General features: G+C 39.9%; 1 protein-coding gene across 2 annotated transcripts in view; it reads left to right on the top strand.

The window, feature by feature from the left end:
* Positions 1 to 27,588, top strand: part of LOC140676619 (hexokinase-2-like) — a 92,501-nt gene that overhangs the window by 24,379 nt on the left and 40,534 nt on the right. For both annotated transcript variants that reach the window (XM_072914316.1, XM_072914315.1), the window contains exons 7-9: positions 10,413 to 10,596; positions 16,360 to 16,521; positions 20,278 to 20,511. In XM_072914316.1, the coding sequence (XP_072770417.1) occupies positions 10,413 to 10,596; positions 16,360 to 16,521; positions 20,278 to 20,511 (580 nt within the window). The remainder of the gene's footprint in view (positions 1 to 10,412; positions 10,597 to 16,359; positions 16,522 to 20,277; positions 20,512 to 27,588) is intronic.

Raw genomic sequence — 27,588 nt, 5'->3', positions numbered from 1 at the left:
TGCTAAAAAACTCAAAAAGAGAAAATCAGAGGAAGAAAAGAAAGACACTATCATACCTGCCAACTACTCCGGTTTTCCCGTAATTAGTACGGTTTTCATCAACCTATTCCGGGTTACGGTTGCAGTGATAAAAAATACGGTTTTTCATTAATTAAATTTTTTTTTTTTTTTTAAAGTTTAGTCACGAAATCGCGTAACAACAATCACAATCGACACTGCTTCCCGTAACTTCCTATCGAGCCATTCCGAATGCCATGCGCAAGGCTATTTATAGCACCGCTGCCAAGCACGAGGCACCTGTTGCCCATTGTTTCCAAACGAGCGAACGATCATGGAATCAGCCGGAGAAAAATCGCAAACGAGTCTTAAACCGAAAAGAAAACTGCAGTCATTCCGTGAAGAATATTCAAAAGCCTATCCGGGAATAATTATCCGTTCCAAAAAGGGTGAAAACTACGCGAATTGCACCTTGTGCAGACAAGATTTTTCGATCGGACACGGAGGAATTAGCGATGTAAAAGACCACGTTGGGACAAAAAAACAAGTCTAATGCCGTTGCTAAATTTGGATTTTAGCCACAAAAAGGTAATGACACCAATGTTATCTATTGGAATTGTTTAGTACTGTTATACTGTTAAAAGTGTTTATACTATGCTTTCAAGTCCAAGTTGAAGAAATCTTGTTAAATGTTGACAGCATAACTACCAAAATACAGAAGTATGTCCTTAATATTTTTGCAGTGCTATTTCTGTTGAAAAGTTAAAATGATTACATTAGAGATGTGATGTGCCACTTTTCAAGTGTCTGATGGCTTAAATTAATTTTCATTAATTTTTCATATTTTGAATTCTTTTGAAAGGCTTACAAAAAAACTACATTTGAATTGTAATTCCATGCTATTGATAGGACTATTAATTTTAATGAAGTTAGCTTACCATGTTTACAGTATGATAATTGTGATAGAAATGTGAATTTTAGGCACAGAATATTTTTTACAATTGAACAAGGCAGTAGATTATACAAGCTTGGACAGAAAGTTAATAATGACACCAATTTTTTTTTTTATGGAATTGTTTAGTACTGTTTTACCATTTGTTTACTGTAAAAAGTGTTTATACTGTTTATACTTTCAATTAACAAATTGAAGTCTTGTGAAAGGTTGACAGGATAACTGGCATTAACTGTCAAAATAATTTCAAACTATTGAAGTTAGCTTACAGAATAAACATGTCAATCTACCCATATGATTTTTGCTGTAATATTTTTGTTTTGAAAAGTCACTGTGACTGATAGAAAAGTGATGGTTTTAGCAACATTTTAACCTGTCTGAATGCAATCAATCATTTTGCGTCGGGGGGCCTGAACCCCCCACCAGGACTTTGGCCTGGACCTACCGGGGCCTGCGGCCCCTGGACCCTGGCTACTAGGTTTTTCTGATTTCAAAAGTTGGCAGGTATGCACTATACACCTAAAAAAACAAAGAAGAGACAAAACTCGAATAAATATTGGTCTGGCGTATTCAAGATAGAGGGCATTACGGGCCAGTGTTGGACTAACTTTGGCTCTTCTCCTTATAGACAGGTAATCTAATGTTCCATTTTCCTATATTTTGTGTGTATCCTTTTGCATAGCAACGTCTGTTACTGGTAGTCTGCAACAGTGGGGGACAGAATTTACAATTTGAATTCTGCCTGGTAGCATAAGATTTAAGTACCACAGCTTTAAAATACCTGATAAGAGGTCAGAAGGAGCAGAGCTTATTTAATCAAACCCCTTCTTTGAGGCTCAATAATTAGTGATTCTTTGTTCACTTCATGTGTTTTTATCATGATCCCATTTCCCTTTTTTTTGAATATCTAGCCGTAGTGGTTATGGATAGTTTGTGAATAGCTATTTCCCACTGACATGGAGAAGCAAGCTGAAACGAACAAAAGATAATTAATGAGCATCTCTGACATGATGATGATAAAAAATATAAAACGAATAATAGCATAAGAATAAATATTATTATTTGTCCTTCAAACAGTAACATACATGTATGATTACAGTCAAATTCTAACATTTACTGGAGTAAAATACACTACATTTGCACACAAATCTAACATTAGGCTTCTGTGTCCTGCTGCCACTTTCTCTTTCTTACCTGTCGGTGTAGAAACGGAAGAGGCTGAGGGCGTCCTATACTGGCTGGCATACTTGCCAACCCTCCCGAATTTTCCGGGAGAGTCCCGAATTTCAGTGCCTCTCCCGAAAATCTCCCGGGACAACCATTCTCCCGATTTCCAGCCGGACCTGAGTGAGGACAGCCTGTCGTCACGTCCGCTTTTCCTCCATATAAACAGCGTGCCGGCCCAGTCACGTTATAACATCTACGGCTTTTGGAGCTCAGTGCGCAACTTCACACACAACAAGAAGGAGACTATTATATATGTCTATGTTATCCACAGTGTTGGGTTAGTTACTGAAAACCAGTAACTAGTTACTTTACTAGTTACTTTATTTCAAAAGTAACTCAGTTACTAACTCAGTTACTTACACCAAAAAGTAATGCGTTACTGTGAAAAGTAACTATTTAGTTACTTCTTTTTTTTTTAAAGCTCCCATTAATGCCCTTTTTGCCTTCATTTCAGTACTGTTATTGCACTGGAGAATAATACAATCTGTTGATCAACTTGACATACATTTTTATTTTCCTTTTAACATAATTAATGAAAAACAGTGCAACATAAAAAGGCATTCCTCCTTTCTTTAAACTTGGACCAATGACCATTAATAAAAAACAAGTTTAAGTGCAACATAAGAAGGCACATCATCTTCCTTGAAACATAGGTAGTGAAATAAAGGCTGACATCTGGAGTGATGCTGCTGTCTTCCACACTTGGAGCCATGGATTGTAGAATCCTTGTTTTCAGTGGCAGGATCATTGACACAGATGGTGAAGTTTCAGTGCTCAGTAGAGATGTAACACTTTTGAGGAGTTTAAGCACCTGGAGGACCTCATCTGCCACTCTCACATCATCATCAGACAGGGTGACATTTGTCTTCAGGGTGTTGTGGGTCATTGCAGAGTATATAGCTGCCTGCTGCTCCAACATATCATAAGTGGAGTTCCACCTCGTTGGGACATCATGTATGAGCAGGCAGCTTTAGCATTTCTTGCTTTGTCTTAAGCACATGAGCAGCTGTTGTGCTTGGGTGGAAGTAAGAAACCTTCCTGATCCTCCCAAAGAGGCGCTCCATCCTATTGACTGAGATTCCCTTCTGTGATGCCAAATTCACTACATGTGCAAAGCACCGATCTGTGGTCCCAGTCCTGCCTCATTCTCTGTAATTATTTGATTTTTGGCATTATCACGTGTGACTGGGATATCTTTATCTTCCATTCCTCCACTGCTTGTGTCAGTACCTGCGCAAGGTGACTCTCGTAGAGGGGGCGTGTCTTCTCATCTCCCAGTCTGCTGTGATGAAGTGAGGGCTTATAGTTCCGCTGGACGTCCACCCTTCTGTCATGAGCGCAACAGCTGATGCTCGGGATAGTTCATCCACAACTTTTTTCTTCTCCTGCTCATAAAGATCTGGCACAATCTTATTGCTGAAGTGGGTGCGCGACGGGATGTCGTAACGTGGTTCAAGCACGTTCAGCATGTGTTTAAAACCCTCGTTTTGCACAACCGAGTCTGCACTTATAAACACACCGATTCAATGGCGGGGGCGTTCAAGCTCCTCCGTTACTCCGCTCGCCATGACCACGCTGTGTGTGGACTGAACGTGCCAACAACTTTTTTTTTTTCACTAGTGTGCCTCCCCATACACACACACACCCACACACACACACACATAGACCGTGCCTCTTTTCTTCTCTCCGGCTTGTGACAGAGGAAGATTCAGAAGAACGTCACCGCAGCGCTTCTGTTTCTAGCCGATACTACATCAAAAGTAACGTAAAATAACGCAATAACGCATCATGTAGTAACGGTAACTAAATTACTGAATAAAAAAAAATAACGCGTTAGATTACTAGGTACCGCCGAAACTAACGGCGTTACAGTAACGCGTTACTTTTTAACGCGTTAGTCCCAACACTGGTTATCCATAGGTTTATCTATAACCCATAAAGTAGAAAGGCACGGAGCTATTGCTCAGTGTGTGTTTATTCCAGCCGGTACGTTAATACACTGACACACAACATCCGTATTGCCATCATGCATTGCTTCAAAACTACGACAAGTAGTAATGTTAAAAAAACATAACAGACGAAGCAGAAGAACGAAGAAGAGACAGTCATGGCGACGACGAGTAAGAAGAAGAAGTACGCTTACAAGTTCCAAAATGATTGGAAACAAGAATTTCAGTTCATCCAGGACAGCTCGAAGGGGAAGGGGTATGCTAGGGAGAGATGGAAGATTCCAGACTCTGGTGCATTTCATGAAGGCACTTTTGTGCGTTCCACACAGCATAGCATCATCAGAGAGGGTGTTCAGCATGGTTAGAAAGATAGTGACAGAGAATAGAACGAGGATGGACAATTCAACCCTAAACTCACTCCTTTCCTGCAAATTAAATTTCACAGATGTTGCCCATACCTATGCTCCTTCAAAGGCTGTGCTACTGGCTGCAAAGCATTGCACTTTCAAATACAACAATGAGTAGAGGAGTGTTATGTGTGTATATGTGTATATAAATGAACACTGAAATTCAAGTATTTATTTTATATATATATATATACATATATATACAAACCCCGTTTCCATATGAGTTGGGAAATTGTGTGAGATGTATATATAAACGGAATACAATGATTTGCAAATCATTTTCAACCCAGATTCAGTTGAATATGCTACAAAGACAACATATTTGATGTTCAAAACTGATAAACATTTTTTTTTTTGCAAATAATCATTAACTTTAGAATTTGATGCCAGCAACACGTGACAAAGAAGTTGGGAAAGGTGGCAATAAATACTGATAAAGTTGAGGAATGCTCATCAAACACTTATTAGGAACATCCCACAGGTGAACAGGCAAATTGGGAACAGGTGGGTGCCATGATTGGGTATAAAAATAGATTCCATGAAATGCTCAGTCATTCACAAACAAGGATGGGGCGAGGATCACCCATTTGTCAACAAATGTGTGAGCAAATTGTTGAACAGTTTAAGAAAAACCTTTCTCAACCAGCTATTGCAAGAAATTTTGGGATTTCACCATCTACGGTCCGTAATATCATCAAAGGGTTCAGAGAATCTGGCGAAATCACTGCACGTACGCAGCTAAGCCCGTGACCTTCGATCCCTCAGGCTGTACTGCATCAACAAGCGACATCAGTGTGTAAAGTATATCACCACATGGGCTCAGGAACACTTCAGAAACCCACTGTCAGTAACTACAGTTGGTCGCTACATCTGTAAGTGCAAGTTAAAACTCTCCTATGCAAGGCGAAAACCGTTTATCAACAACACCCAGAAATGCCGTCGGCTTCGCTGGGCCTGAGCTCATCTAAGATGTACTGATACAAAGTGGAAAAGTGTTCTGTGGTCTGACGAGTCCACATTTCAAATTGTTTTTGGAAACTGTGGACGTTGTGTCCTCCGGACCAAAGAGGAAAAGTACCATCCGGATTGTGATAGGCGCAAAGTTGAAAAGCCAGCTTCTGTGATGGTATGGGGGTGTATTAGTGCCCAAGACATGGGTAACTTACACATCTGTGAAGGCACCATTAATGCTGAAAGGTACATACAGGTTTTGGAGCAACATATGTTGCCATCTAAGCGCCGTCTTTTTCATGGACGCCCCTGCTTATTTCAGCAAGACAATGCCAAGCCACGTGTTACATCAACGTGGCTTCATAGTAAAAGAGTGCGGGTACTAGACTGGCCTGCCTGTAGTCCAGACCTGTCTCCCATTGAAAATGTGTGGCGTATTATGAAGCCTAAAATACCACAACAGAGACCCCCGGACTGTTGAACAACTTAAGCTGTACATCAAGCAAGAATGGGAAAGAATTCCACCTGAGAAGCTTCAAAAATGTGTCTCCTGAGTTCCCAAACGTTTACTGAGTGTTGTTAAAAGGAAAGGCCATGTAACACAGTGGTGAACATGCCCTTTCCCAACTACTTTGGCACGTGTTGCAGCCATGAAATTCTAAGTTAATGATTATTTGCAAAAAAAATAAAATAAAGTTTGAACATCAAATATGTTGTCTTTGTAGTGCATTCAAATGAATATGGGTTGAAAAGGATTTTCAAATCATTGTATTCCGTTTATATTTACATCTAACACAATTTCCCAACTCATATGGAAACGGGGTTTATATATATATATATATAAAAGAAATACTTGAATTTCAGTGAATTATAGCTATAAATATACTCCTCTCCCTTTAACCCCGCCCCCAATCTCCCGTTTTCGGAGGTCTCAAGGTTGGCAAGTATGCTGGCTGGTCCACCTGTCACAATGGCGTTAAAATATTGTTTGCAGAGACCTTTTTACAACATGAATTTCAAGTTTGCACAATGTAGAATCTACAGCCTGTTTTTAATGTTGCATCCAAAAAAAAATGACCAAAAAGTATTTGATAACATATTTATTAAAGTGAATTACACTATTACCTCTTTTTCCCCTTCTTCTTATCTTAATAAGTTACCGGTATTAACAGTGACTCACCTGACGTGAAGGTCACCAGCCGTCACTTCTATTAGTGGTTTCAAGGAACATATCTTTTTTTTAAATGTCTATATTTTTCAAAATTAGAGTTTTAATTATATTGACTGAAAGTTGTTAACCGTCCCAAATAATAAGTTACCTACCGTTCATGGCTATCACTCACGGCTGTCTAATGGCACTGTCAAATAAAATAAAAACTCTGTGGTGGTAACTTGCCATAGATAAAATGTAAATAAGCGACGCGCCGACAATAACAAATCTCTAAATGTTTAGTGGTGACATTGTCGATAATGTCGACTAATCTTTGCAGCCCTGTTAGATATGGTGAAGGGGTAGAATTAAGGCTCAATTCGGATACCCTCTGTTTGCCCTTGTCGTCCCCCAACCACCCACCCACCTTGGTTTTGCGCATTCACGTCAATCAAGAGGCGCTTGAATCATCTGCCAGGTAGGGAGAAGGGCAAAGTACCTCCCTCGGAGCGAAGTGAGCTCTGAGGGAGGAGAAAGAGGACAAACCAGAAACCCAGAAAAGCATATGTCAGTAATAAGCGTGATTAATGATTTTCATAATAATGACACCGGTGGTTTAGTGAGACTTCAAACCTTTGCTACTGCACTTAAATCTTGACTTTAAAAACAAATACACAATTAAACATATGTTACACTTTCATATTTTGCCAAAAACTTTGTTTTCTAAACTGTCTTCTTCCTAATAAAGACAGGCGGAAAAAAAACAGAGAACAAGCAAAGTTGAACAAGCGTATGATGGCTTCTTGAAACAAACAATTGTCGCATTCGCCTTCCATCACTGCAAGCAAACAGCGAGGGTTGATGACGTAGCGAGACTCGATTGACGTTTGTACACAAAGGGGCATATTCGCAATACATTGTCATTAGAGATGTCCGATAATGGCTTTTTTGCCGATATCCTATATTCCAATATTGTCCAACTCTTAATTACCGATTCCGATATCAACCGATACCGATATATACCATACTTGCCAACCCTCCCGGATTTTCCGGGAGACTCCCGAAATTCAGCGCCTCTCCCGAAAACCTCCCGGAACAAGTGATCTCCCGAAATTCAGGCGGACTCAGGTCCATGGGGACCTGAGTCCGCTTTCCCACAATATAAACGGTGTGCCTGCCCAATGACGTTATAACTGTAGACTGATCGAGGGCGAGTTCTTGGTTCCTTATGTGGGTTTATTGTTAGGCAGTTTCATTAACGTCCTCCCAGCGCGGTAACAACACACAACAACAGCAGTCACGTTTTGGTCTACCGTGAAGCAGTTCGTCTGCTGTAAACAGCAATGTTGTGACACTCTTAAACAGGACAATACTGCCATCTAGTGCATTTGATGAAAGCACTTTTGTGCGTGCCACACAGCAATGCATCATCAGAGAGGGTGTTCAGCATGGTTAGAAAAATAGTGACAGAGAATAGAACAAGGATGGACAATTCAACCCTTAACTCAACAAGTATATGTGTAAATAAATGAACACTGAAATTCAAGTATTTCTTATATATCTATATATATATATATATACATATATATATATATATATATACAATAAAAGAAATATATATTTATAGCTAGAATTCACTGAAAGTCAAGTATTTCTTATATATATATATATATATATATATATATATACATATATATATATATATATATACACAGGTAAACGCCAGTAAATTAGAATATTTTGAAAAACTTGATTTATTTCAGTAATTGCATTCAAAAGGTGTAACTTGTACATTATATTTATTCATTGCACACAGACTGATGCATTCAAATGTTTATTTCATTTAATTTTGATGATTTGAAGTGGCAACAAATGAAAATCCAAAATTCCGTGTGTCACAAAATTAGAATATTACTTAAGGCTAATACAAAAAAGGGATTTTTAGAAATGTTGGCCAACTGAAAAGTATGAAAATGAAAAATATGAGCATGTACAATACTCAATACTTGGTTGGAGCTCCTTTTGCCTCAATTACTGCGTTAATGCGGCGTGGCATGGAGTCGATGAGTTTCTGGCACTGCTCAGGTGTTATGAGAGCCCAGGTTGCTCTGATAGTGGCCTTCAACTCTTCTGCGTTTTTGGGTCTGGCATTTTGCATCTTCCTTTTCACAATACCCCACAGATTTTCTATGGGGCTAAGGTCAGGGGAGTTGGCGGGCCAATTTAGAACAGAAATACCATGGTCCGTAAACCAGGCACGGGTAGATTTTGCGCTGTGTGCAGGCGCCAAGTCCTGTTGGAACTTGAAATCTCCATCTCCATAGAGCAGGAGCTCCAACCAAGTATTGAGTATTGTACATGCTCATATTTTTCATTTTCATACTTTTCAGTTGGCCAACATTTCTAAAAATCCCTTTTTTGTATTAGCCTTAAGTAATATTCTAATTTTGTGACACACGGAATTTTGGATTTTCATTTGTTGCCACTTCAAATCATCAAAATTAAATGAAATAAACATTTGAATGCATCAGTCTGTGTGCAATGAATAAATATAATGTACAAGTTACACCTTTTGAATGCAATTACTGAAATAAATCAAGTTTTTCAAAATATTCTAATTTACTGGCTTTTACCTGTGTGTGTGTGTGTGTGTGTGTGTGTGTGTGTATATATATATATATATATATATATATATATATATATATATATATATGAAATACTTGACTTGGTGAATTCTAGCTGTAAATATACTCCTCCCCTCTTAAATAAGAGGGGAGGAGGTCTCAAGGTTGGCAAGTATGATATATACAGTCGTGGAATTAACACATTATTATGCCTAATTTTGTTGTGATGCCCCGCTGGATGCATTAAACAATGTAACAAGGTTTTCCAAAATAAATCAACTCAAGTTATGGAAAAAAATGCCAACATGGCACTGCCATATTTATTATTGAAGTCACAAAGTGCATTATTTTTTTTAACGTGCCTCAAAACAGCAGCTTGGAATTTGGGACATGCTCTTCCTGAGAGAGCATGAGGAGGTTGAGGTGGGTGGGGTTGTGGGGGCAGGGTTGAGGTAGGGGATAGCGGGGGGTGTATATTGTAGCGTCCCGGAAGAGTTAGTGCTGCAAGGGGTTCTGGGTATTTGTTCTGTTGTGTTTATGTTGTGTTAAATTATAAATGATAAATGGGTTATACTTGTATAGCGCTTTTCTACCTTCAAGGTACTCAAAGCGCTTTGACAGTATTTCCACATTCACCCATTCACACACACATTCACACACTGATGGCGGGAGCTGCCATACAAGGCGCTAACCAGCAGCCATCAGGAACAAGGGTGAAGTGTCTTGCTCAAGGACACAACGGACGTGACTAGGATGGTAGAAGGTGGGGATTGAACCCCAGTAGCCAGCAACCCTCCGATTGCTGGCACGGCCACTCTACCAACTTCGCCGCTTAAGGTGCGGATGTTTTCCCGAAATGTGTTTGTCATTCTTGTTTGGTGTGGGTTCACAGTGTGGCGCATATTTGTAACAGTGTTAAAGTTGTTTATACGGCCATCATCAGTGTGACCTGTATGGCTGTTGACCAACTATGCTTGGCGTTCACTTGTGTGTGTGAAAAGCCGTTGATAGTTCAGTTGAAAATAGCCCTTTAAAGCATGTGTGAAACAAATAAACCAAAACATCCCATCATTACTAGTGTAAGTATAAATGGGGTGCATATTAGAAACCATATTTTCACATTTTAACGACTGTGTTAAAATTGTATTCTTTTAGGAACGGGGACAAACGCCTGTTACATGGAGCAGATGAGGAACATTGACGTGCTGGATGGGGATGAGGGGCAGATGTGTATCAATACAGAGTGGGGTGCTTTTGGAGATGACGGTGCCTTGGAAGACCTGCGCACAGATTTTGACAGAGAAATCGATGCTGGCTCTCTCAACCCTGGCAAACAGCTGTGAGTAACATCCAGTATTTCAACAAAGACAAGAGTTTTTTTTTGTTTGTTTTTTCATTTTTATACAACACAACGATTATTAAGACTTTAAAAAGTAAGTTGTGTATTTAAGCGTCACGTGTAGGTATTAACTCGCAGGAGTCCACAACCCCATATCCACAGTCTATGTCGGTGCAGCATGATGACACAGCTATACAGTCGCTCCATTTCTACATATGTCCACGGTGCAGACTCTACACTGCATACGAGTCCTTACATGGTGAAAATTGGTCAATTAAAACTAGAGTTATGATTAAAGGGGAACATTATCACAATTTCAGAAGGGTTAAAACCATTAAAAATCAGTTCCCAGTGGCTTATTATATTTTTCGAAGTTTTTTTTCAAAATTTTACCCATCACGCAATATCCCTAAAAAAAGCTTCAAAGTGCCTGATTTTAACCATCGTTATATACACCCGTCCATTTTCCTGTGACGTCACATAGTGATGCCAACACAAACAAACATGGCGAATAGAACGGCAAGGTATAGCGACATTAGCTCGGATTCAGACTCGGATTTCAGCGGCTTAAGCGATTCAACAGATTACGCATGTATTGAAACGGATGGTTGTAGTGTGGAGGCAGGTAGCGAAAACGCAATTGAAGAAGAAACTGAAGCTATTGAGCCATATCGGTTTGAACCGTATGCAAGCGAAACCGACGAAAACGACACGACATCCAGCGACACGGGAGAAAGCGAGGACGAATTCGGCGATCGCCTTCTAATCAACGATTGGTATGTGTTTGTTTGGCATTAAAGGAAACTAACAACTATGAACTAGGTTTACAGCATATGAAATATATTTGGCAACAACATGCACTTTGAGAGTGCAGACAGCCCAATTTTCATCAATTAATATATTCTGTAGACATACCCTCATCCGTGCTCTTTTCCTGAAAGCTGATCTGTCCAGTTTTGGAGTTGATGTCAGCAGGCCAGGGAAGCTAGGGTCAATAGGGGGTTTAGCTCGCTCGTCTGCGGGAACAAACTGCCGCCATTGCTTGCCGTGCTACCGAGGTTCTTTGTCCCTGAATTGCTCACACACTCCGGCAGATTCAATGGGGGTCTGGCGGCAGATTTCTTTGACTTTATCGTTGGAAATGCATCTGCTTTGAGTGTCGCAGGATATCCACACATTCTTGCCATCTCTGTCGTAGCATAGCTTTCGTCGGTAAAGTGTGCGGAACAAACGTCCAATTTCTTGCCACTTTGGCATCTTTGGGCCACTGGTGCAACTTGAATCCGTCCCTGTTCGTGTTGTTACACCCTCCGACAACACACCGACGAGGCATGATGTCGCCAAGGTACGGAAAACAGTCGAAAAAAACGGAAAATAACAGAGCTGATTTGACTCGGTGTTTGAGAAAATGGCGGATTGCTTCCCGATGTGACGCCACGTTGTGACGTCATCGCTCCGAGAGCGAATATTAGAAAGGCGTTTAATTCGCCAAAATTCACCCATTTCGAGTTCGGAAATCGGTTAAAAAAATATATGGTCTTTTTTCTGCAACATCAAGGTATATATTGACGCTTACATAGGTCTGGTGATAATGTTCCCCTTTAATAACCACCAAAATGTTGTGATGGTCTCGTCATGTTATTTCTCATTTCTATGCAGTTTTGTTGTAGTGTAAGACGGCGGGATTGTCGCGAAGCCCATTTTGATGTGTTTTATTTATTAATGTTGAGTGAAAAGAGCAGCATGTTTACGTTCCCAAATACAGTAAGTCATCGTATAGTGTTTTTAAAGCCAGCAAGGCAGTGTTGTTGAGCTTGGAAATGACAGCGCACAACCGTGACGTCGTCACAAGTCTCCGTGTGTGCCGTGTACACGCAATCGCTGGGTGGAGAGTTTTGGATCTCTATACTTTGGCCAGCGTTTGCAAAAGTCTGCCTTTTTAAAGACAAAAGTATGCGTCTGCGTGTGGACAAGATCCCGAAACGTGAGCTTTGACTACTAAAAGAGGCAAAATGCCGTAAAAAAAACAAAAAAACTTAACGATGCCTCGACGCAGCGAAAATTCTTCAAATATATTTTGTAATCGAATTACTCGAGTTACTCGAGGAATCGTTTCAGCTCTAAAAGGGTGTAAGCAAGCATATGCATTTGAAATTCCTGCACGGGCTTTAGACTTAAATTATTTTATAACCTCCTGAAAAACCAGTGCTCTCTGGAGTGGGTACCGTATTTTTCGGAGTATAAGTCTCTCCAGAGTATAAGTCGCACCAGCCGAAAATGCATAATAAAGAAGGAAAAAAACATATATAAATCGCACTGGAGTATAAGTCGCATTTTTTGGGGAAATTTATTTGATAAAAGCCAACACCAAGAATAGACATTTGAAAGGCAATTTAAAATAATTAAAGAATAGTGAACAACAGGCTGAATAAGTGTATGTTATATGACGCATAAACAGAGGTGGGTAGAGTAGCCAGAAATTGTACTCAAGTAAGAGTACTGTTACTTTAGGGATTTATTACTCAAGTAAAAGTAAGGAGTAGTCACCCCAATATTTACTTGAGTAAAAGTAATAAGTATGTTGTGAATAAACTACTCAAGTACTTAGTAACTGATGAGTAACCTGTTCGTTTAATGATGACGGCAACAAATAATGCACAAAAACGTAAAAATAGCAATGAGCAAATTCAGAGCCAGGAATATCTCTTAAGCAACTAAAACAATAATATATATTAAATAATAATACATTAACATAAAAAAAATTAAGGCAAATTGAGCCATAATAACTTAACAGCACCATAGGCTCAGTAGGCAGAGATTACAAAGGAAAATAACAAGTTAGCCTTTACGCAAACCATAAACTGATAGGTGATAGCTGAGAACACACTGATTGGTGTTTGTATGCATGCGTGTGTGTGTGTGTGTGTGTGTGTGTGTGTGTGTGTGTGTGTGTGTGTGTGTGTGTGTGTGTGTGTGTGTGTGTGTGTGTGTGTGTGTGTGTGTGTGTGTGTGTGTGTGTGTGTGTGTGTGTGTGTGTGTGTGTGTGTGTGTGTGTGTGTGTGTGTGTGTCTATGTCTATGAGGCTGCAGTGCGTTAATAAATGTCCCCACACGATGTACATTTGATAGTGATTCATAGCAGGGAAGCTAACATCAGCCTACGGTGACAGCCAAAATATCTACTAACCTTACTTACCGCCATGTGCTTCCTCAAATTTGACGTTGAGTTCATGTAAGCTTAAGCTTGTTAATCATGTGACCGCCTGGCTCTGTTTGATTGGTGAAACGGAGTCCAACGTCACCAGTGACTGCATTTGATTGGTGAAACGCAGGCATGATAGATACTACTTTGAAAGTCTGTCTTACAAACCAAAACAAACAAAGCGTGCATTAACAGATCGATAAAAATCAGTAGCGAGCTGAATGTAGATAAATGGAGCGGAGTAAAAGTAGTGTTTCTTCTCTATAAATATACTCAAGTAAAAGTAAAAGTATGTTGCAATAAAACTACTCTTAGAAGTACAATTTATCCCAAAAGTTACTCAAGTAGATGTAACGAAGTAAATGTAGCGCGTTACTACCCACCTCTGCGCATAAATAACCAACTGAGAACGTGCCTGGTATGTTAACGTAACATATTATGGTAAGAGTCATTCAAATAACTATAACATATAGAACATGCTATACGTTTACCAAACAATCTGTCACTCCTAATCGCTAAATCCCATGAAATCTTATACGTCTAGTAGAGATGCGCGGATAGGCAATTATTTCATCCGCAACCGCATCACAAAAGTCGTCACCCATCCGCCATCCACCCGAACTAACATTTTATCAAAACCGCACCCGCCCGCACCCACCCGTTGTTATATATCTAATATAGACGATGCAAGGCATTAGTGAGGTTATATAGCTTTTGCCTGTTAAAGAAAGGAGACTGATCCAATGTAGCAGAGACATTCAATGCGTGCCACGCTGTCACGGCCCAGACGCACACCAGTGCGCTATCATCTGGGAGCCGCGCTCGCGCCACTCAAACTGCTGCAGGCAGCTGCGTTCACACATGCATCTGTAAGCCTTGTTTTAACATCCTGTGGCACTCTTCTGGGATCACAGCGGACGAAACTGCTCATGCTCAGGGTGTTTGTGGACGTTCGGGGTTTTGCACAAATGTGATGCACCATGTTAGATGTCCCGGTTTTGTGACTGTCGTAGACATAAACAGCGTCGCAGCTCTTGCAAATCACGTAGCCAGCATTACTATCATCCTGATTTACAACCTCATAAAAACGAGTCCACGCTGAACTTTTCTGGCCTTTTTTTCCCCTGGTCTTTAGTATTCCCTTTTTTAGTTTGTCGCGTACCACGTTTGCTGCCGGCGTTCTTCTGTTGTGGCGTGCTGCAGGTGCCTGATGATAAATAATTGCCTGTTTCAAAGAGTGCTGCTCGTTTTTCGTATGTGGGTAACAACATTTAACTATGTATATATATTTCCGAATTGGTTTAACTGCCACCCGCCTGAATCTATTTAAAATCAAATTTTTTTTAATTTCAACCGCCCGACCCGCGGATAAAATCTTAATTTTTTTTTATTTCAACCGCCCGACCCGCGGATAATCCGCGGACTCCGCGGTTGTGTCCGCAAACCGCGCATCTCTAACGTCTAGTCTCTTACGTGAATGAGATAAATAATATTATTTGATATTTTACGCTAATGTGTTAATAATTTCACACATAAATCTCTCCTGAGTATAAGTCGCACCCCCGGCCAAACTATGAAAAAAAAACTGCGACTTATAGTCCGAAAAATACGGTATTTGTTTTTGGTGTCCTTTTGTCACAGTTTTTTTTCCTTTTTTTTTTTAAAGATAGCTCTGTTACACAAAATACAAATGTCCACTGCAGAGAACGCTTGCTCTCAGGACGATATTCACCTTTCTTAACCTGGACAAAAACGTGAGGAATGGGACACACTATTTTTTGTGTACATAGTTAGTAAATTGTAACTGCATGAGATCTCACCTGGCTTTGAAGATAAATAATTATCATACAGTATTAGGTATGTAAAATACATTTAACTTTGTTGTTTGCTAAATGTGTTCTTGAGTTTGAGTTAAATTTGATATTTGCTTTCTACATTACAAGAAGTTTTCATTACCCAATGTTTTTTTGTTTTTTTTAAACTTAGATTTTAGGTGTTTGGGTGATTTTAGGCCCATGTTGTGAATACACAGAATGGAAAAAATGCTTCTATAGTCCCAGACGTAAGGTTGTCTAAAAAAGGAACTCAAACGAGGCAGGGTAAACAGTGTTTTAAATCGAACATAGAGGTAAGCACAAAAGTACTGCTAAATGCTACACTGCAGTCCAACGGGTGAAGGAAGCTTCAGAAAAAAGAGGGTATTTATTTACTATTTATAAAAGACAACATTTGTATTTCAGCAAGTAAAATATCACCTTTGTTGACTTGAGATCAGGCCGTTGATTACTATTAAATATTGCTTTCAAAAATGTCTAATCCACAGACTATACAGTAGTATATGCAGACAGCGTGTCTCATTTAAGTTGCCAGGTGCATCATTTTACCCCACATAGACCCTAACTGTAGTGGTGCTTCTTCTACTAATTTGTGTTGTTTTGTATATAACTACTTCTGGAAATAAAGACAAGGCAGAATGTTTTTGGCCATTTAACTGGCATTGCCACTAACGGCAAAATAACCATGTGGCTATGCCTTAATTCTATTTCTGTTGTTGTTTCCTAGTTTTGAGAAGATGATCAGTGGAATGTACATGGGAGAACTGGTCCGTCTCATTCTCGTGAAAATGGCCAAAGACCAGCTTCTGTTCAATGGCAAGGCTACACCTCAGCTCAATACTACTGGAAAGTTCACCACCAAGTGCATCTATTCCATAGAGAGTGACAAGTTAGTTTGTTTTTCTGTTTGCATTGAGCTTGTACATTTTTAATAATCCTTTCATCCTTTTTTAATCGACAAACCCCGTTTCCATATGAGTTGGGAAATTGTGATAGATGTAAATATAAACGGAATACAATGATTTGCAAATCATTTTCAACCCATATTCAGTTGAATATGCTACAACGACAACATATTTGATGTTCAAACTGATAAACTTTTTTTTTTTTGCAATTAATCATTAATTTTAGAATTTGATGCCAGCAACACTTGACAAAGAAGTTGGGAAAGGTGGCAATAAATACTGATAAAGTTGAGGAATGCTCATCAAACACTTATTTGGAACATCCCACAGGTGTGCAGGCTAATTGGGAACAGGTGGGTGCCATGATTGGGTATAAAAGTAGATTCCATGAAAGGCTCAGTCATTCACAAACAAGGATGGGGCGAGAGTCACCACTTTGTCAACAAATGCGTGAGCAAATTGTTGAACAGTTTAAGAAAAAACTTTCTCAACCAGCTATTGCAAGGAATTTAGGGATTTCACCATCTACGGTCCGTAATATCATCAAAGGGTTCAGAGAATCTGGAGAAATCACTGCACGTAAGCAGCTAAGCCCGTGACTTTCGATCCCTCAGACTGTACTGCATCAACAAGCGACATCAGAGTGTAAAGGATATCACCACATGGGCTCAGGAACACTTCAGAAACCCACTGTCAGTAACTAAAGTTGGTCGCTACATCTGTAAGTGCAAGTTAAAACTCTCCTAAACAAGGCGAAAACCTTTTATCAACAACACCCAGAAACGCCGTCTACTTCGCTGGGCCTGAGCTCATCTAACATGGACTGATACAAAGTGGAAAAGTGTTCTGTGGTCTGACGAGTCCACATTTCAAATTGTTTTTGGAAACTGTGGACGTCGTGTCCTCCGGACCAAAGAGGAAAAGAACCATCTGGATTGTTATAGGCGCAAAGTTGAAAAGCCAGCATGTGTGATGGTATGGGGGTGTATTAGTGCCCAAGACATGGGTAACTTACACATCTGTGAAGGCGCCATTAATGCTGAAAGGTACATACAGGTTTTGGAGCAACATATGTTGCCATCCAAGCAACGTTACCATGGACGCCCCTGCTTATTTCAGCAAGACAATGCCAAGCCACGTGTTACATCAACGTGGCTTCATAGTAAAAGAGTGCGGGTACTAGACTGGCCTGCCTGTAGTCCAGACCTGTCTCCCATTGAAAATGTGTGGCGCATTATGAAGCCTAAAATACCACAACGGAGACCCCCGGACTGTTGAACAACTTAAGCTGTACATCAAGCAAGAATGGGAAAGAATTCCACCTGAGAAGCTTAAAAAATGTGTCTCCTCAGTTCCCAAACGTTTACTGAGTGTTGTTAAAAGGAAAGGCCATGGAACACAGTGGTGAACATGCCCATTCCCAACTACTTTGGCACGTGTTGCAGCCAAGAAATTCTAAGTTGATTATTATTTGCAAAAAAAAGATAAAGTTTATGAGTTTGAACATCAAATATGTTGTCTTTGTAGTGCATTCAATTGAATATGGGTTGGAAAAGGATTTGCATATCATTGTATTCCGTTTATATTTACATCTAACACATTTTCCCAACTCATATGGAAACGGGGTTTGTATTGGGCCGGAAGTTTGCATGTATTTTACAACCACTGGATTGATAATTATCCATCTGTCTATTTTGTATAACACTTGTCCCCATTAGACTCACAGGTGAGCTGAAATTGACAGTTCCAGAAATTATAAGAAAGGAGCCGTATTGTCTACTCCTCATAGTTGTTTTAGATATGTTGTTCAATAGGTCATTAACAACACAAATGAGGAATTATTTCAGAAAACCTGTTTTGTGGGGGAATTTTTACTTTGTGTCATTCACATTCTCAGGGCAATGAACTGATCAGAACTGGACTGGTTAGATAGAAGATCTCCGGTCTGGCTCTCCAGACTGACTAGTCAGACTAAAGCTGTCATATCAGTTTTTTAGCATGAATTGATGAATCCTGCCTGGACTCAGGCGAAATATTTTCCAAGACAACCTGAACATTGCAGTTGCAGTCCATTGCGCTGAGAATACAATTATCTGAATGAATTACATTCACAGGTATGTTAATCACAGACTCCCCTCAGTCTGCATTGAGTTTCCTCCCAAAGTATTAATCCAGTCTTTTCCACAATGAACATAGTTCAAGCTTTAAATGCTTCACGTGGTAGAATTTCTAAAGGGAGATTTGAATAATAACCTCGGATTCAGGAGGAACAGTGTGGTTTTCGTCCTGGTCGTGGAACTGTGGACCAGCTCTATACTCTCGGCAGGGTCCTTGAGGGTGCATGGGAGTTTGCCCAACCAGTCTACATGTGCTTTGTGGACTTGGAGAAGGCATTCGACCGTGTCCCTCGGGAAGTCCTGGGGGGAGTGCTCAGAAAGAATGGGGTATCGGACTGTCTGATTGTGGCGGTCCGCTCCTTGTAGGATCAGTGTCAGAGCTTGGTCCGCATTGCCGGCAATAAGTCGGACACGTTTCCAGTGAGGGTTGGACTCCGCCAAGGCTGCCCTTTGTCACCGATTCTGTTCATAACTTTTATGGACAGAATTTCTAGGCGCAGTCAAGGCGTTGAGGGGACCCGGATGGTGGCTGCAGGATTAGGTCTCTGCTTTTTGCAGATGATGTGGTCCTGATGGCTTCATCTGGCCAGGATCTTCAGCTCTCACTGAATCGGTTCGCAGCCGAGTGTGAAGCGACTGGGATGGGAATCAGCACCTCCAAGTCCGAGTCCATGGTTCTTCTACCGAAAAGGGTGGAATGCCATCTCCGGGTTGGGGAGGAGACCCTGCCCCAAGTGGAGGAGTTCAAGTACCTCGGAGTCTTGTTCATGAGTGAGGGAAGAGTGTATTGTGAGATCGACAGGCGGATCTGTGCGGCGTCTTCAGTAATGCGGACACTGTATCGATCCGTTGTGGTGAAGAAAAAGCTGAGCCGGAAGGCAAAGCTCTCAATTTACCGGTCGATCTACGTTCCCATCCTCACCTATGGTCACGAGCTTTGGGTTATGACCGAAAGGACAAGATCACGGGTACAAGCGGCCGAAATGAGTTTCCTCCGCCGGGTGGCGAGGCTTTTCCTTAGAGATAGGGTGAGAAGCTCTGCCATCCGGGGGGAGCTCAAACTAAAGCCGCTGTTCCTCCACTTCGAGAGGAGCCAGATGAGGTGGTTCGGGCATCTGGTCAGGATGCCTCCCTAGGGAGGTGTTTCGGGCACGTCCGACCGGTAGGAGGCCACGGGGAAGTCCCAGGACACGTTGGGAAGACTATGTCTCCCGGCTGGCCTGGGAACGCCTCGGGATCCCCCGGGAAGAGATGGACGAAGTGGCTGGGGAGAGGAAAGACCCGACCTCGGATAAGCGAAAGAAGATGGATGGATGGATTTGAATAATGATTTTTTTTCAACCTGACCTCACAAAACACTAATCCTGCACCTTTGTTGCTGGATTTAACTTTGAAATGAAAGTAGCCTAAGAAAAAATAGAGAGAAAATTGGATCTAATTTTCTAAGAGGAAACCCCCGACTTCTTTTTGTCATAATTTCCTGTTTTATATGTCAGTTGGTGTAATAGACTTAATTAACATTGCAGATTCCATGTTAGATTGGCATATTTGTTTACACTCTTATGTATAAATGTAATTTAAATCCCTCTATATCAAACACAATATTCATGTTTTTTTCTGCAGCATAGAGGAAGGTCTAAAGAGTGCTCAAAGTGTGCTTCAGGCACTTGGCCTGGACCCAACTTTGGAGGACTGCATCGCCACTCTGCGAGTATGTCAGATTGTTTCAACACGGGCTGCACATTTGTGTGCTGCCACTCTTGTGGCAGTACTCCGGCAGATCAGAGACAATAAAGCAGCTGAGAAGCTGCGCACCACGATCGGAGTGGATGGCTCTGTCTACAAAAATCATCCTGAGTAAGTACTCTTTTTCCAACACCATCATATGTTTCTAATTAGGAACAATGGGAAAAAAATCGGTATACTGCACTATAAATCGCAAAAAAGGTTCTCAGCTCTATTTTGATGAATTTTATATAGGCAAAGAAAGACTGTATAATTGAAGTAACATATAATAGTATATTATTTATTCTGTTGTGGCAACCAGGGCGGAGTTAGTGGGTGGCTACATCAGAATTTTACTTTTGAGGGGGGAAAAAAACCTTTCAAAAGTAAAGTAGCCTGCATACTGTCCGCCTGAGTAGAAGAAGCACTTCAGTTCCGAATTTGTCTGCTGAGCCCCAGATGCAAATGAGGAAGTCCTTTTAATACACTGCAAAAACTGAAATCTAAGTAAGACTAAATATCTCAAATAAGGGTGATATTTGCTTATTTTCTGTCGGATAAGATAATTCTTCTCACTAAGCAGATTTGATGTTAGAGTGTTTTACTTGTTTTAAGGGTTTTGGTCCTAAATGATCTCAGTAAGATATTACAGCTTGTTGCTGAGATTTGATGACCTATATTGAGTAAAACGTGCTTGAAACTAGAATATCAACTGTTGCAAAGCTGTGTCATCTACACTCACAAGTATAAAACTACTTTTTTAAAGTAATAATTTCTTATTTCAAGCATGAAAAAAAAATTATGATTTTGACATAATTGTGTCTCATAATTAAAACAGATGGGGCGGCATGGCGTAGTGGGTAGAGCAACCTAAGGGTTGCAGGTTCGCTCCCTGCCTCTTACCATCCAAAAATCGCTGCCGTTGTGTCCTTGGTCGGGACACTTCACCCTTTGCCCCCGGTGCCACTCACACCGGTGAATTGAATGATGAATGATAGGTGGTGGTCGGAGGGGCCGTTGGCGCAAATTGCAGCCACGCTTCCGTCAGTCTACCCCAGGGCAACTGTGGCAATGAAAGTAGCTTACCACCACCAGGTGTGAATGATTGATGGGTTCTCCATGTAAAGCGACTTTGGGTACTTAGAAAAGCGCTAGTTATTATTAGATGACAGCCAGATGGACTTTGCTGTTTTATTTTCAATGAAACAATAGAAAATACATATAGTAGTACAGTTGGCACAGTACAGTAAACTAGTTAATAAAGTTAATATTTAAACGTTTAACGTGTGACATTTCTAACAGTTTTGAACAAAAATAGTTCATGCACATTCAGATAAATTCTTCCAAATTACAATTTAAAAAATTTGGGCCGGGGTCTGGGCTGTATATATGCGCACTAATTGACTGAAAGAGCACGCACTTGGCGCGATGATGTCATGTTGTCGATGGAAAAATGCATTTTTAGACAATATGATTTGCCTGAGCGGCTAGGAGACCCCGCGAGTAACAAGCGGTTGCCTTTCTATTAAGAAAAATAAATTAGTTTTTAATGTAAGTTTGCTGGTTTCAAGAAATTTAATGCCGAGCACATGTCATTATGTCAAGATAATGGCACTAGCATTTACTTAATTTAAGAATGTTTTTCAACATATTGAGCAAAAAGGTCTTTTTTTTTTTTCTACCAAGAAAAGTGCACGTGGTATTTCGTTTATCTTTTAACAACAGCAAGGTATAACATGTAGTGCAACATTTATATCACATACACTGCAAAAACTGAAATCTAAATAAGATTAAATATCTCAAATAAAGGTGATATTTGCTTATTTTCTGTCTGATAAGATAATTCTTCTCACTAAGCAGATTTTATGTTAGAGTGTTTTACTTGTTTTAAGTGTTTTGGTCCTAAATGATCTCAGTAAGATATTACAGCTTGTTGCTGAGATTTGATGACCTATATTGAGTAAAACATGCTTGAAACTAGAATATCAACTGTTGCAAAGCTGTGTCATCAACACTCACAAGTATAAAACTACTTTTTTAAAGTAATAATTCTTACTTCAAGCATTAAATAAAATCATGATGCCGAGCGCATATCATTATGTCAAGATAATGGCACTCGCATTTACTTAATTTAAGCATATTTTTCAACATATTGAGCAAAAAGGTCTCTTTTTTTTTTCTACCAAGAACAGTGCACTTGTAATTAGTGAGAATATACTTATTTTAAGGTATTTTTGGGTTCATTGAGGTTAGCTAATTTTACTTGTTTTGGAAAGTCTTGACAAGCCAAATTTTCTTGTTCTATTGCCAAATAATTTTGCTTAGTTCAAATAAAATACCCCTAATTTTTGTATTTTTTTCTTGTGTTTGAACACTGACTTTTTGCAATGTAGGGTATTTAAGCAAGCAAGCTTGTGGCGATAACATAAGGCGATGGTACATGAGAAGATGTACCGCGAAATACAAAAATGAACAAGTAGCCAGGCTAGGAGGCAGGACACTGGGCTAGCGATGAGACATGCCGGGATAATACTATTCACCAGATAGACGATGGTAAATTGAGAACGAGTGACAAAAATAGCTAACAGCACAAGGAGGTAAAAGAGCTATCTTGTGCAGGAACACATGGAGGAAAGAACCTGGCGTCTCTCAGCTGCACACCCTCCGCTGATAAAGGGTGGAAGCAATCAGCAACAGGTGCGTCCAGTTGCGCTCCCTCTCCAGCAAGAGGGAGTGCTACAGGAAGAGGGAAAAAGAAACAAGAGTCGACAGGCACAAAATTAATGAAAAGCAGTGAGGCATAATCAAGGAAATTTACACATCAACCTAAAAAGGGATGTAAGATGTTTTTTCAACAAAAAAGTACAGTGACTGATTGACACATGTCAAAGTACATGTCAAACTACTTCCATAACGTAAATGACCGCCATAACCACAACACCGGGGGCAGCTCCACAAACCACGTTAAACCCAGATTCCGATCTAACAAAGGTCTTAACTCATTCTCCTTCTATGCCACATCAATATGGAATGCACTCCCAACAGGTGTAAAAGAAAGTACATCTCTATCCTCCGTCAAAACCGCACTAAAAGAACACCTCCAGGCAACTTCAACCCTAGAATTATACCCTACCCCACCACATCCCACCTCCCCGGATTGTAAATACCGTATTTTACACACTATAAGGCGCACTTAAAAACCTCCAATTTTCTCAAAAGCTGACTGTGCGCCTTATAATCCGGTGCGCCTTATACACTGCAAAAAGTCGGTGTTCAAAAACAAGAAAAAAAAATACAAAATTAGTGGTATTTTAATTTGAACTAAGCAAAATTGTCTGCCAATAGAACAAGAAAAATCGGCTTGTCAAGACTTTCCAAAACAAGTAAAATTAGCTAACCTCAATGAACCCAAAATACCTTAAAATAAGTATATTCTCACTAATAACAAGAGCACTTTTCTTGGTAGAAAAAAAAAGAGACCTTTTTGCTCAATATGTTGAAAAATATTCTTAAATGAAGTAAATGCTAGTGCCATTATCTTGACATAATGATATGCGCTCGGCATCAGGATTTTATTTCATGCTTGAAGTAAGAATTATTACTTTAAAAAAGTAGTTTTATACTTGTGAGTGTTGATGACACAGCTTTGCAACAGTTGATATTCTAGTTTCAAGCATGTTTTACTAAATATAGGTCATCACATCTAATAATACTAATATCTTACTGAGATCATTTAGGACCAAAACACTTAAAACAAGTAAAACACTCTAACATCAAATCTGCTTAGTGAGAAGAATGATCTTATCAGACACAAAATAAGCAAATATCACCCTTATTTGAGATATTTAATCTTACTTAGATTTCAGTTTTTGCAGTGTATGTGATATAAATGTTGCACTACATGTTATACCTTGCTGTTGTTAAAAGATAAACGAAATACCATGTCACTGACTCTACCTCGGGGAAAATAATAAAACAGCTGTTTATTCGTTTTGGGAGTGAACGGAGTTGTCAGAACGCTGGTTTGTAATCTATTAATAAAGTTTGACTGACCTATCTGACTGTTTTGTTGACATTCCCTTTAGCGCAGCTCCATCTAATGGATGCATAACGTAACTTCAGCCTCTACTGAAGCGTCTATTCTATGCGCCTTATAATCCGGTGCGCCTTATAATGCGGTGCACCTTATATATGAACAAAGTTTTAAAATAGGCCATTCATTGAAGGTGCGCCTTATAGTTCGGAAAATACGGTAAGCAAATGTAAATAATCAAATGTATATACTTGTTCTTATGCTTTCTGAGCTCACTATGTTCACTGCTCGCTGTACATATCCTGCCAAGTCAGACCTACACTGTTACAATGTCCATTTCTCAGATGATGCAATTGTTGATGACTGAAGTGCTGATATCAACCAAACCTAACCCCCCCGCCCCAACCCCCTCCACGTCCCATCCCCCGGATTGTAAATAATGTAAATAATTCAATGTATATACCCTGATGATGAACTTGTGTGATGACTGTATTATGATGATAGTATATATTTGTACCATGAATTGATTAACGTGGACCCCGACTTAAACAAGTTGAAAAACGTATTTGGGTGTTACCATTTAGTGGTCAATGGTACGGAACAGTGACGTGTGGTGAGGTTCATGGCTGGTGAGGCACTGACTTCATCACAGTCAGATTTACAAACATATGAACCCTAAAGAGTATCTTATTCACCATTTGATTGGCAGCAGTTAACGGGTTATGTTTAAAAGCTCATACCAGCATTCTTCCCTGCTTGGCACTCAGCATCAAGGGTTGGAATTGGGGGTTATTAAATCACCAAAAATTATTCCCGGGCGCGGCGCTGCTGCTGCCCACTGCTCCCCTCACCTCCCAGGAGGTGATCAAGGGGATGGGTCAAATGCAGAGGACAAATTTCATTACACCTAGTGTGTGTGTGTGACAATCATTGCTACTTTAACTTAACTTTAACTTTACACATACAAACTGTAGCACACAAAAAAGCACATTTAATTAAAAAAACGTTATTATGGTCTTACCTTTACTTAGAAATTAAGTCCACGAGCCGCTGTTGTGCTGGATTAATGCACCCCCTGACAAGAGTGTTATATCAACTAAAGCCCTCACTTAAACTTTCCACGTGCAAGATTGAATCTATTTAAAAAAGTGTAACCGAGGGTTTATAAATGTCGCCTATACTGTATGAAACTACAAAATAACAAACACGGAGGCTCCAGTTTACACGAGGACCACTTTATTTACCTTCTTTCAAAAACTTCCGCTCCACTCAAAAGTATCATCACTTCCGCTCTTAGCGCCTTCAAAATAAGAGCTCAAGGCATATACTGTATAACAGCGCATAACAGGAACTTAACATCACAAAGAGGAAAGCCCATAAAAATAGGTTACAAAAGTTATTTAATAAGAAGCCAAAAAGTGCAAAAACAATAATGTTCGTGTTGGAGGAGTTGTGAATTAGGTACACCTGCAGTCTGCAGGTGTACCTAATGTTGTGGCCCTGCAGTCATTCACAACTCCTCCAACACGAACATTATTGTTTTTGCACTTTTTGGCTTCTTATGAAATAACTTTTTTAAATAGATTCAATCTTGCACGTGGAAAGTTTAAGTGTGGGCTTTAGTTGATATAACACTCCCATCAGGGGTTGCCGTGCATTCTACGGCGGGGGTGCAGGAGGCGAGCCTCAGCCAGTGCGTCTTTTGCAGCCATTTTATGATCGCTCAGCACAAGAAATACTTTACACACATACAGTTGTTGACAAAATACACTGTACATTATATACCTCAGCTAACTAAACTATGGAAATGTATAATATAATTCATATAGCAATACGGTCTCACTGCACAGCAGACCAGCAGTTAGCCGAGTCCGCAATCCATGTTGAGGCACAACGCAGTGACGTGCCTCAACTGGCTGCTGTTCACCGCACCGTCTCTTCTCAGTATTTGAACGGCAAATGTGAAAATTCAGCGATTTTAAATAAAAATAATCTAAAACTGGTGAAGTTAAATGGAAAATAACTTTATAGTATAATCACTGGATACATATAACAATTTAATAAAAAAAAAAAAAAGTTTACATTTTTTTTCTTTCCATGATGGCAGGTGAGGCCCCGCCTCACCTGCCTCTAGTGACTGCACGTCACTGGTACGGAATATGTACTGTACTGTGCAATCTACTAATAAAAGTTTCAATCAATCAATAAATCAAAACACCACCTTTTAGTCCCAGGCCTGACCGGGGATAAAGAATTTTTGCCAAGTTGGATTTATTCATTATTAATCTAACATTTTCATCACTCGGGCAAATTATGTTCTATTTAGGACCATTTAGATACTGTGCGTTTTTTTTCTTTTTACATTATGAGAACCTCAACAATAACAACCTTCTCATCAGGAGAAGCGTGTTGGGAAGTGACCTCATTTATCAACAGTGCAGCCAAAAGAGTATCGAGCAAAGGTATTCCTTCAACCTCACAATCAGAGAGGCAAAATGGCAATAGAGCATACTTGCCAACCCTCCCGGATTTTCCGGGAGACTCCCGAAATTCAGCGCCTCTCCCGAAAACCTCCCAGGACAAATTTTCTCCCGAAAATCTCCCGAAATTCAGGCGGACTCAGGTCCTCATGGACAATATAAACAGCATACCTGCCCAATCACGTTATAACTGTAGAATGATGGAGGGTGAGTTCTTGGTTTCTTATGTGGGTTTATTGTTAGGCAGTTTCATTAACGTCCTCCCAGCGCTGTAACAACACACAACAACAGCAGTCACGTTTTTGTCTACGTAAAGCAGTTCGTCTGCCGTAAACAGCAATGTTGTGACACTCTTAAACAGGACAATACTGCCATCTAGTGCATTTGATGAAAGCACTTTTGTGCGTGCCACACATCAATGCATCATCAGAGAGGGTGTTCAGCATGGTTCGAAAAATAGTGACAGAGAATAGAACAAGGATGGACAATTCAACCCTTAACTCAACAATGAGTAGATGAGTGTTATGTGTGTGTATATGTGTAAATAAATGAACACTGAAATTCAAATATTTATTTTATATATATATATATATATATATATATATATATATATATATATATATATATATGTATATATATATATACGTATGTATATATATATATATATATATATATATAATAAAATACATATATATA

Source organism: Nerophis lumbriciformis, linkage group LG12 (genome assembly GCF_033978685.3).
Source record: "Nerophis lumbriciformis linkage group LG12, RoL_Nlum_v2.1, whole genome shotgun sequence".
NCBI lineage: Eukaryota > Metazoa > Chordata > Actinopteri > Syngnathiformes > Syngnathidae > Nerophis > Nerophis lumbriciformis.
This window is presented reverse-complemented; position numbering and strand designations above follow the sequence as displayed.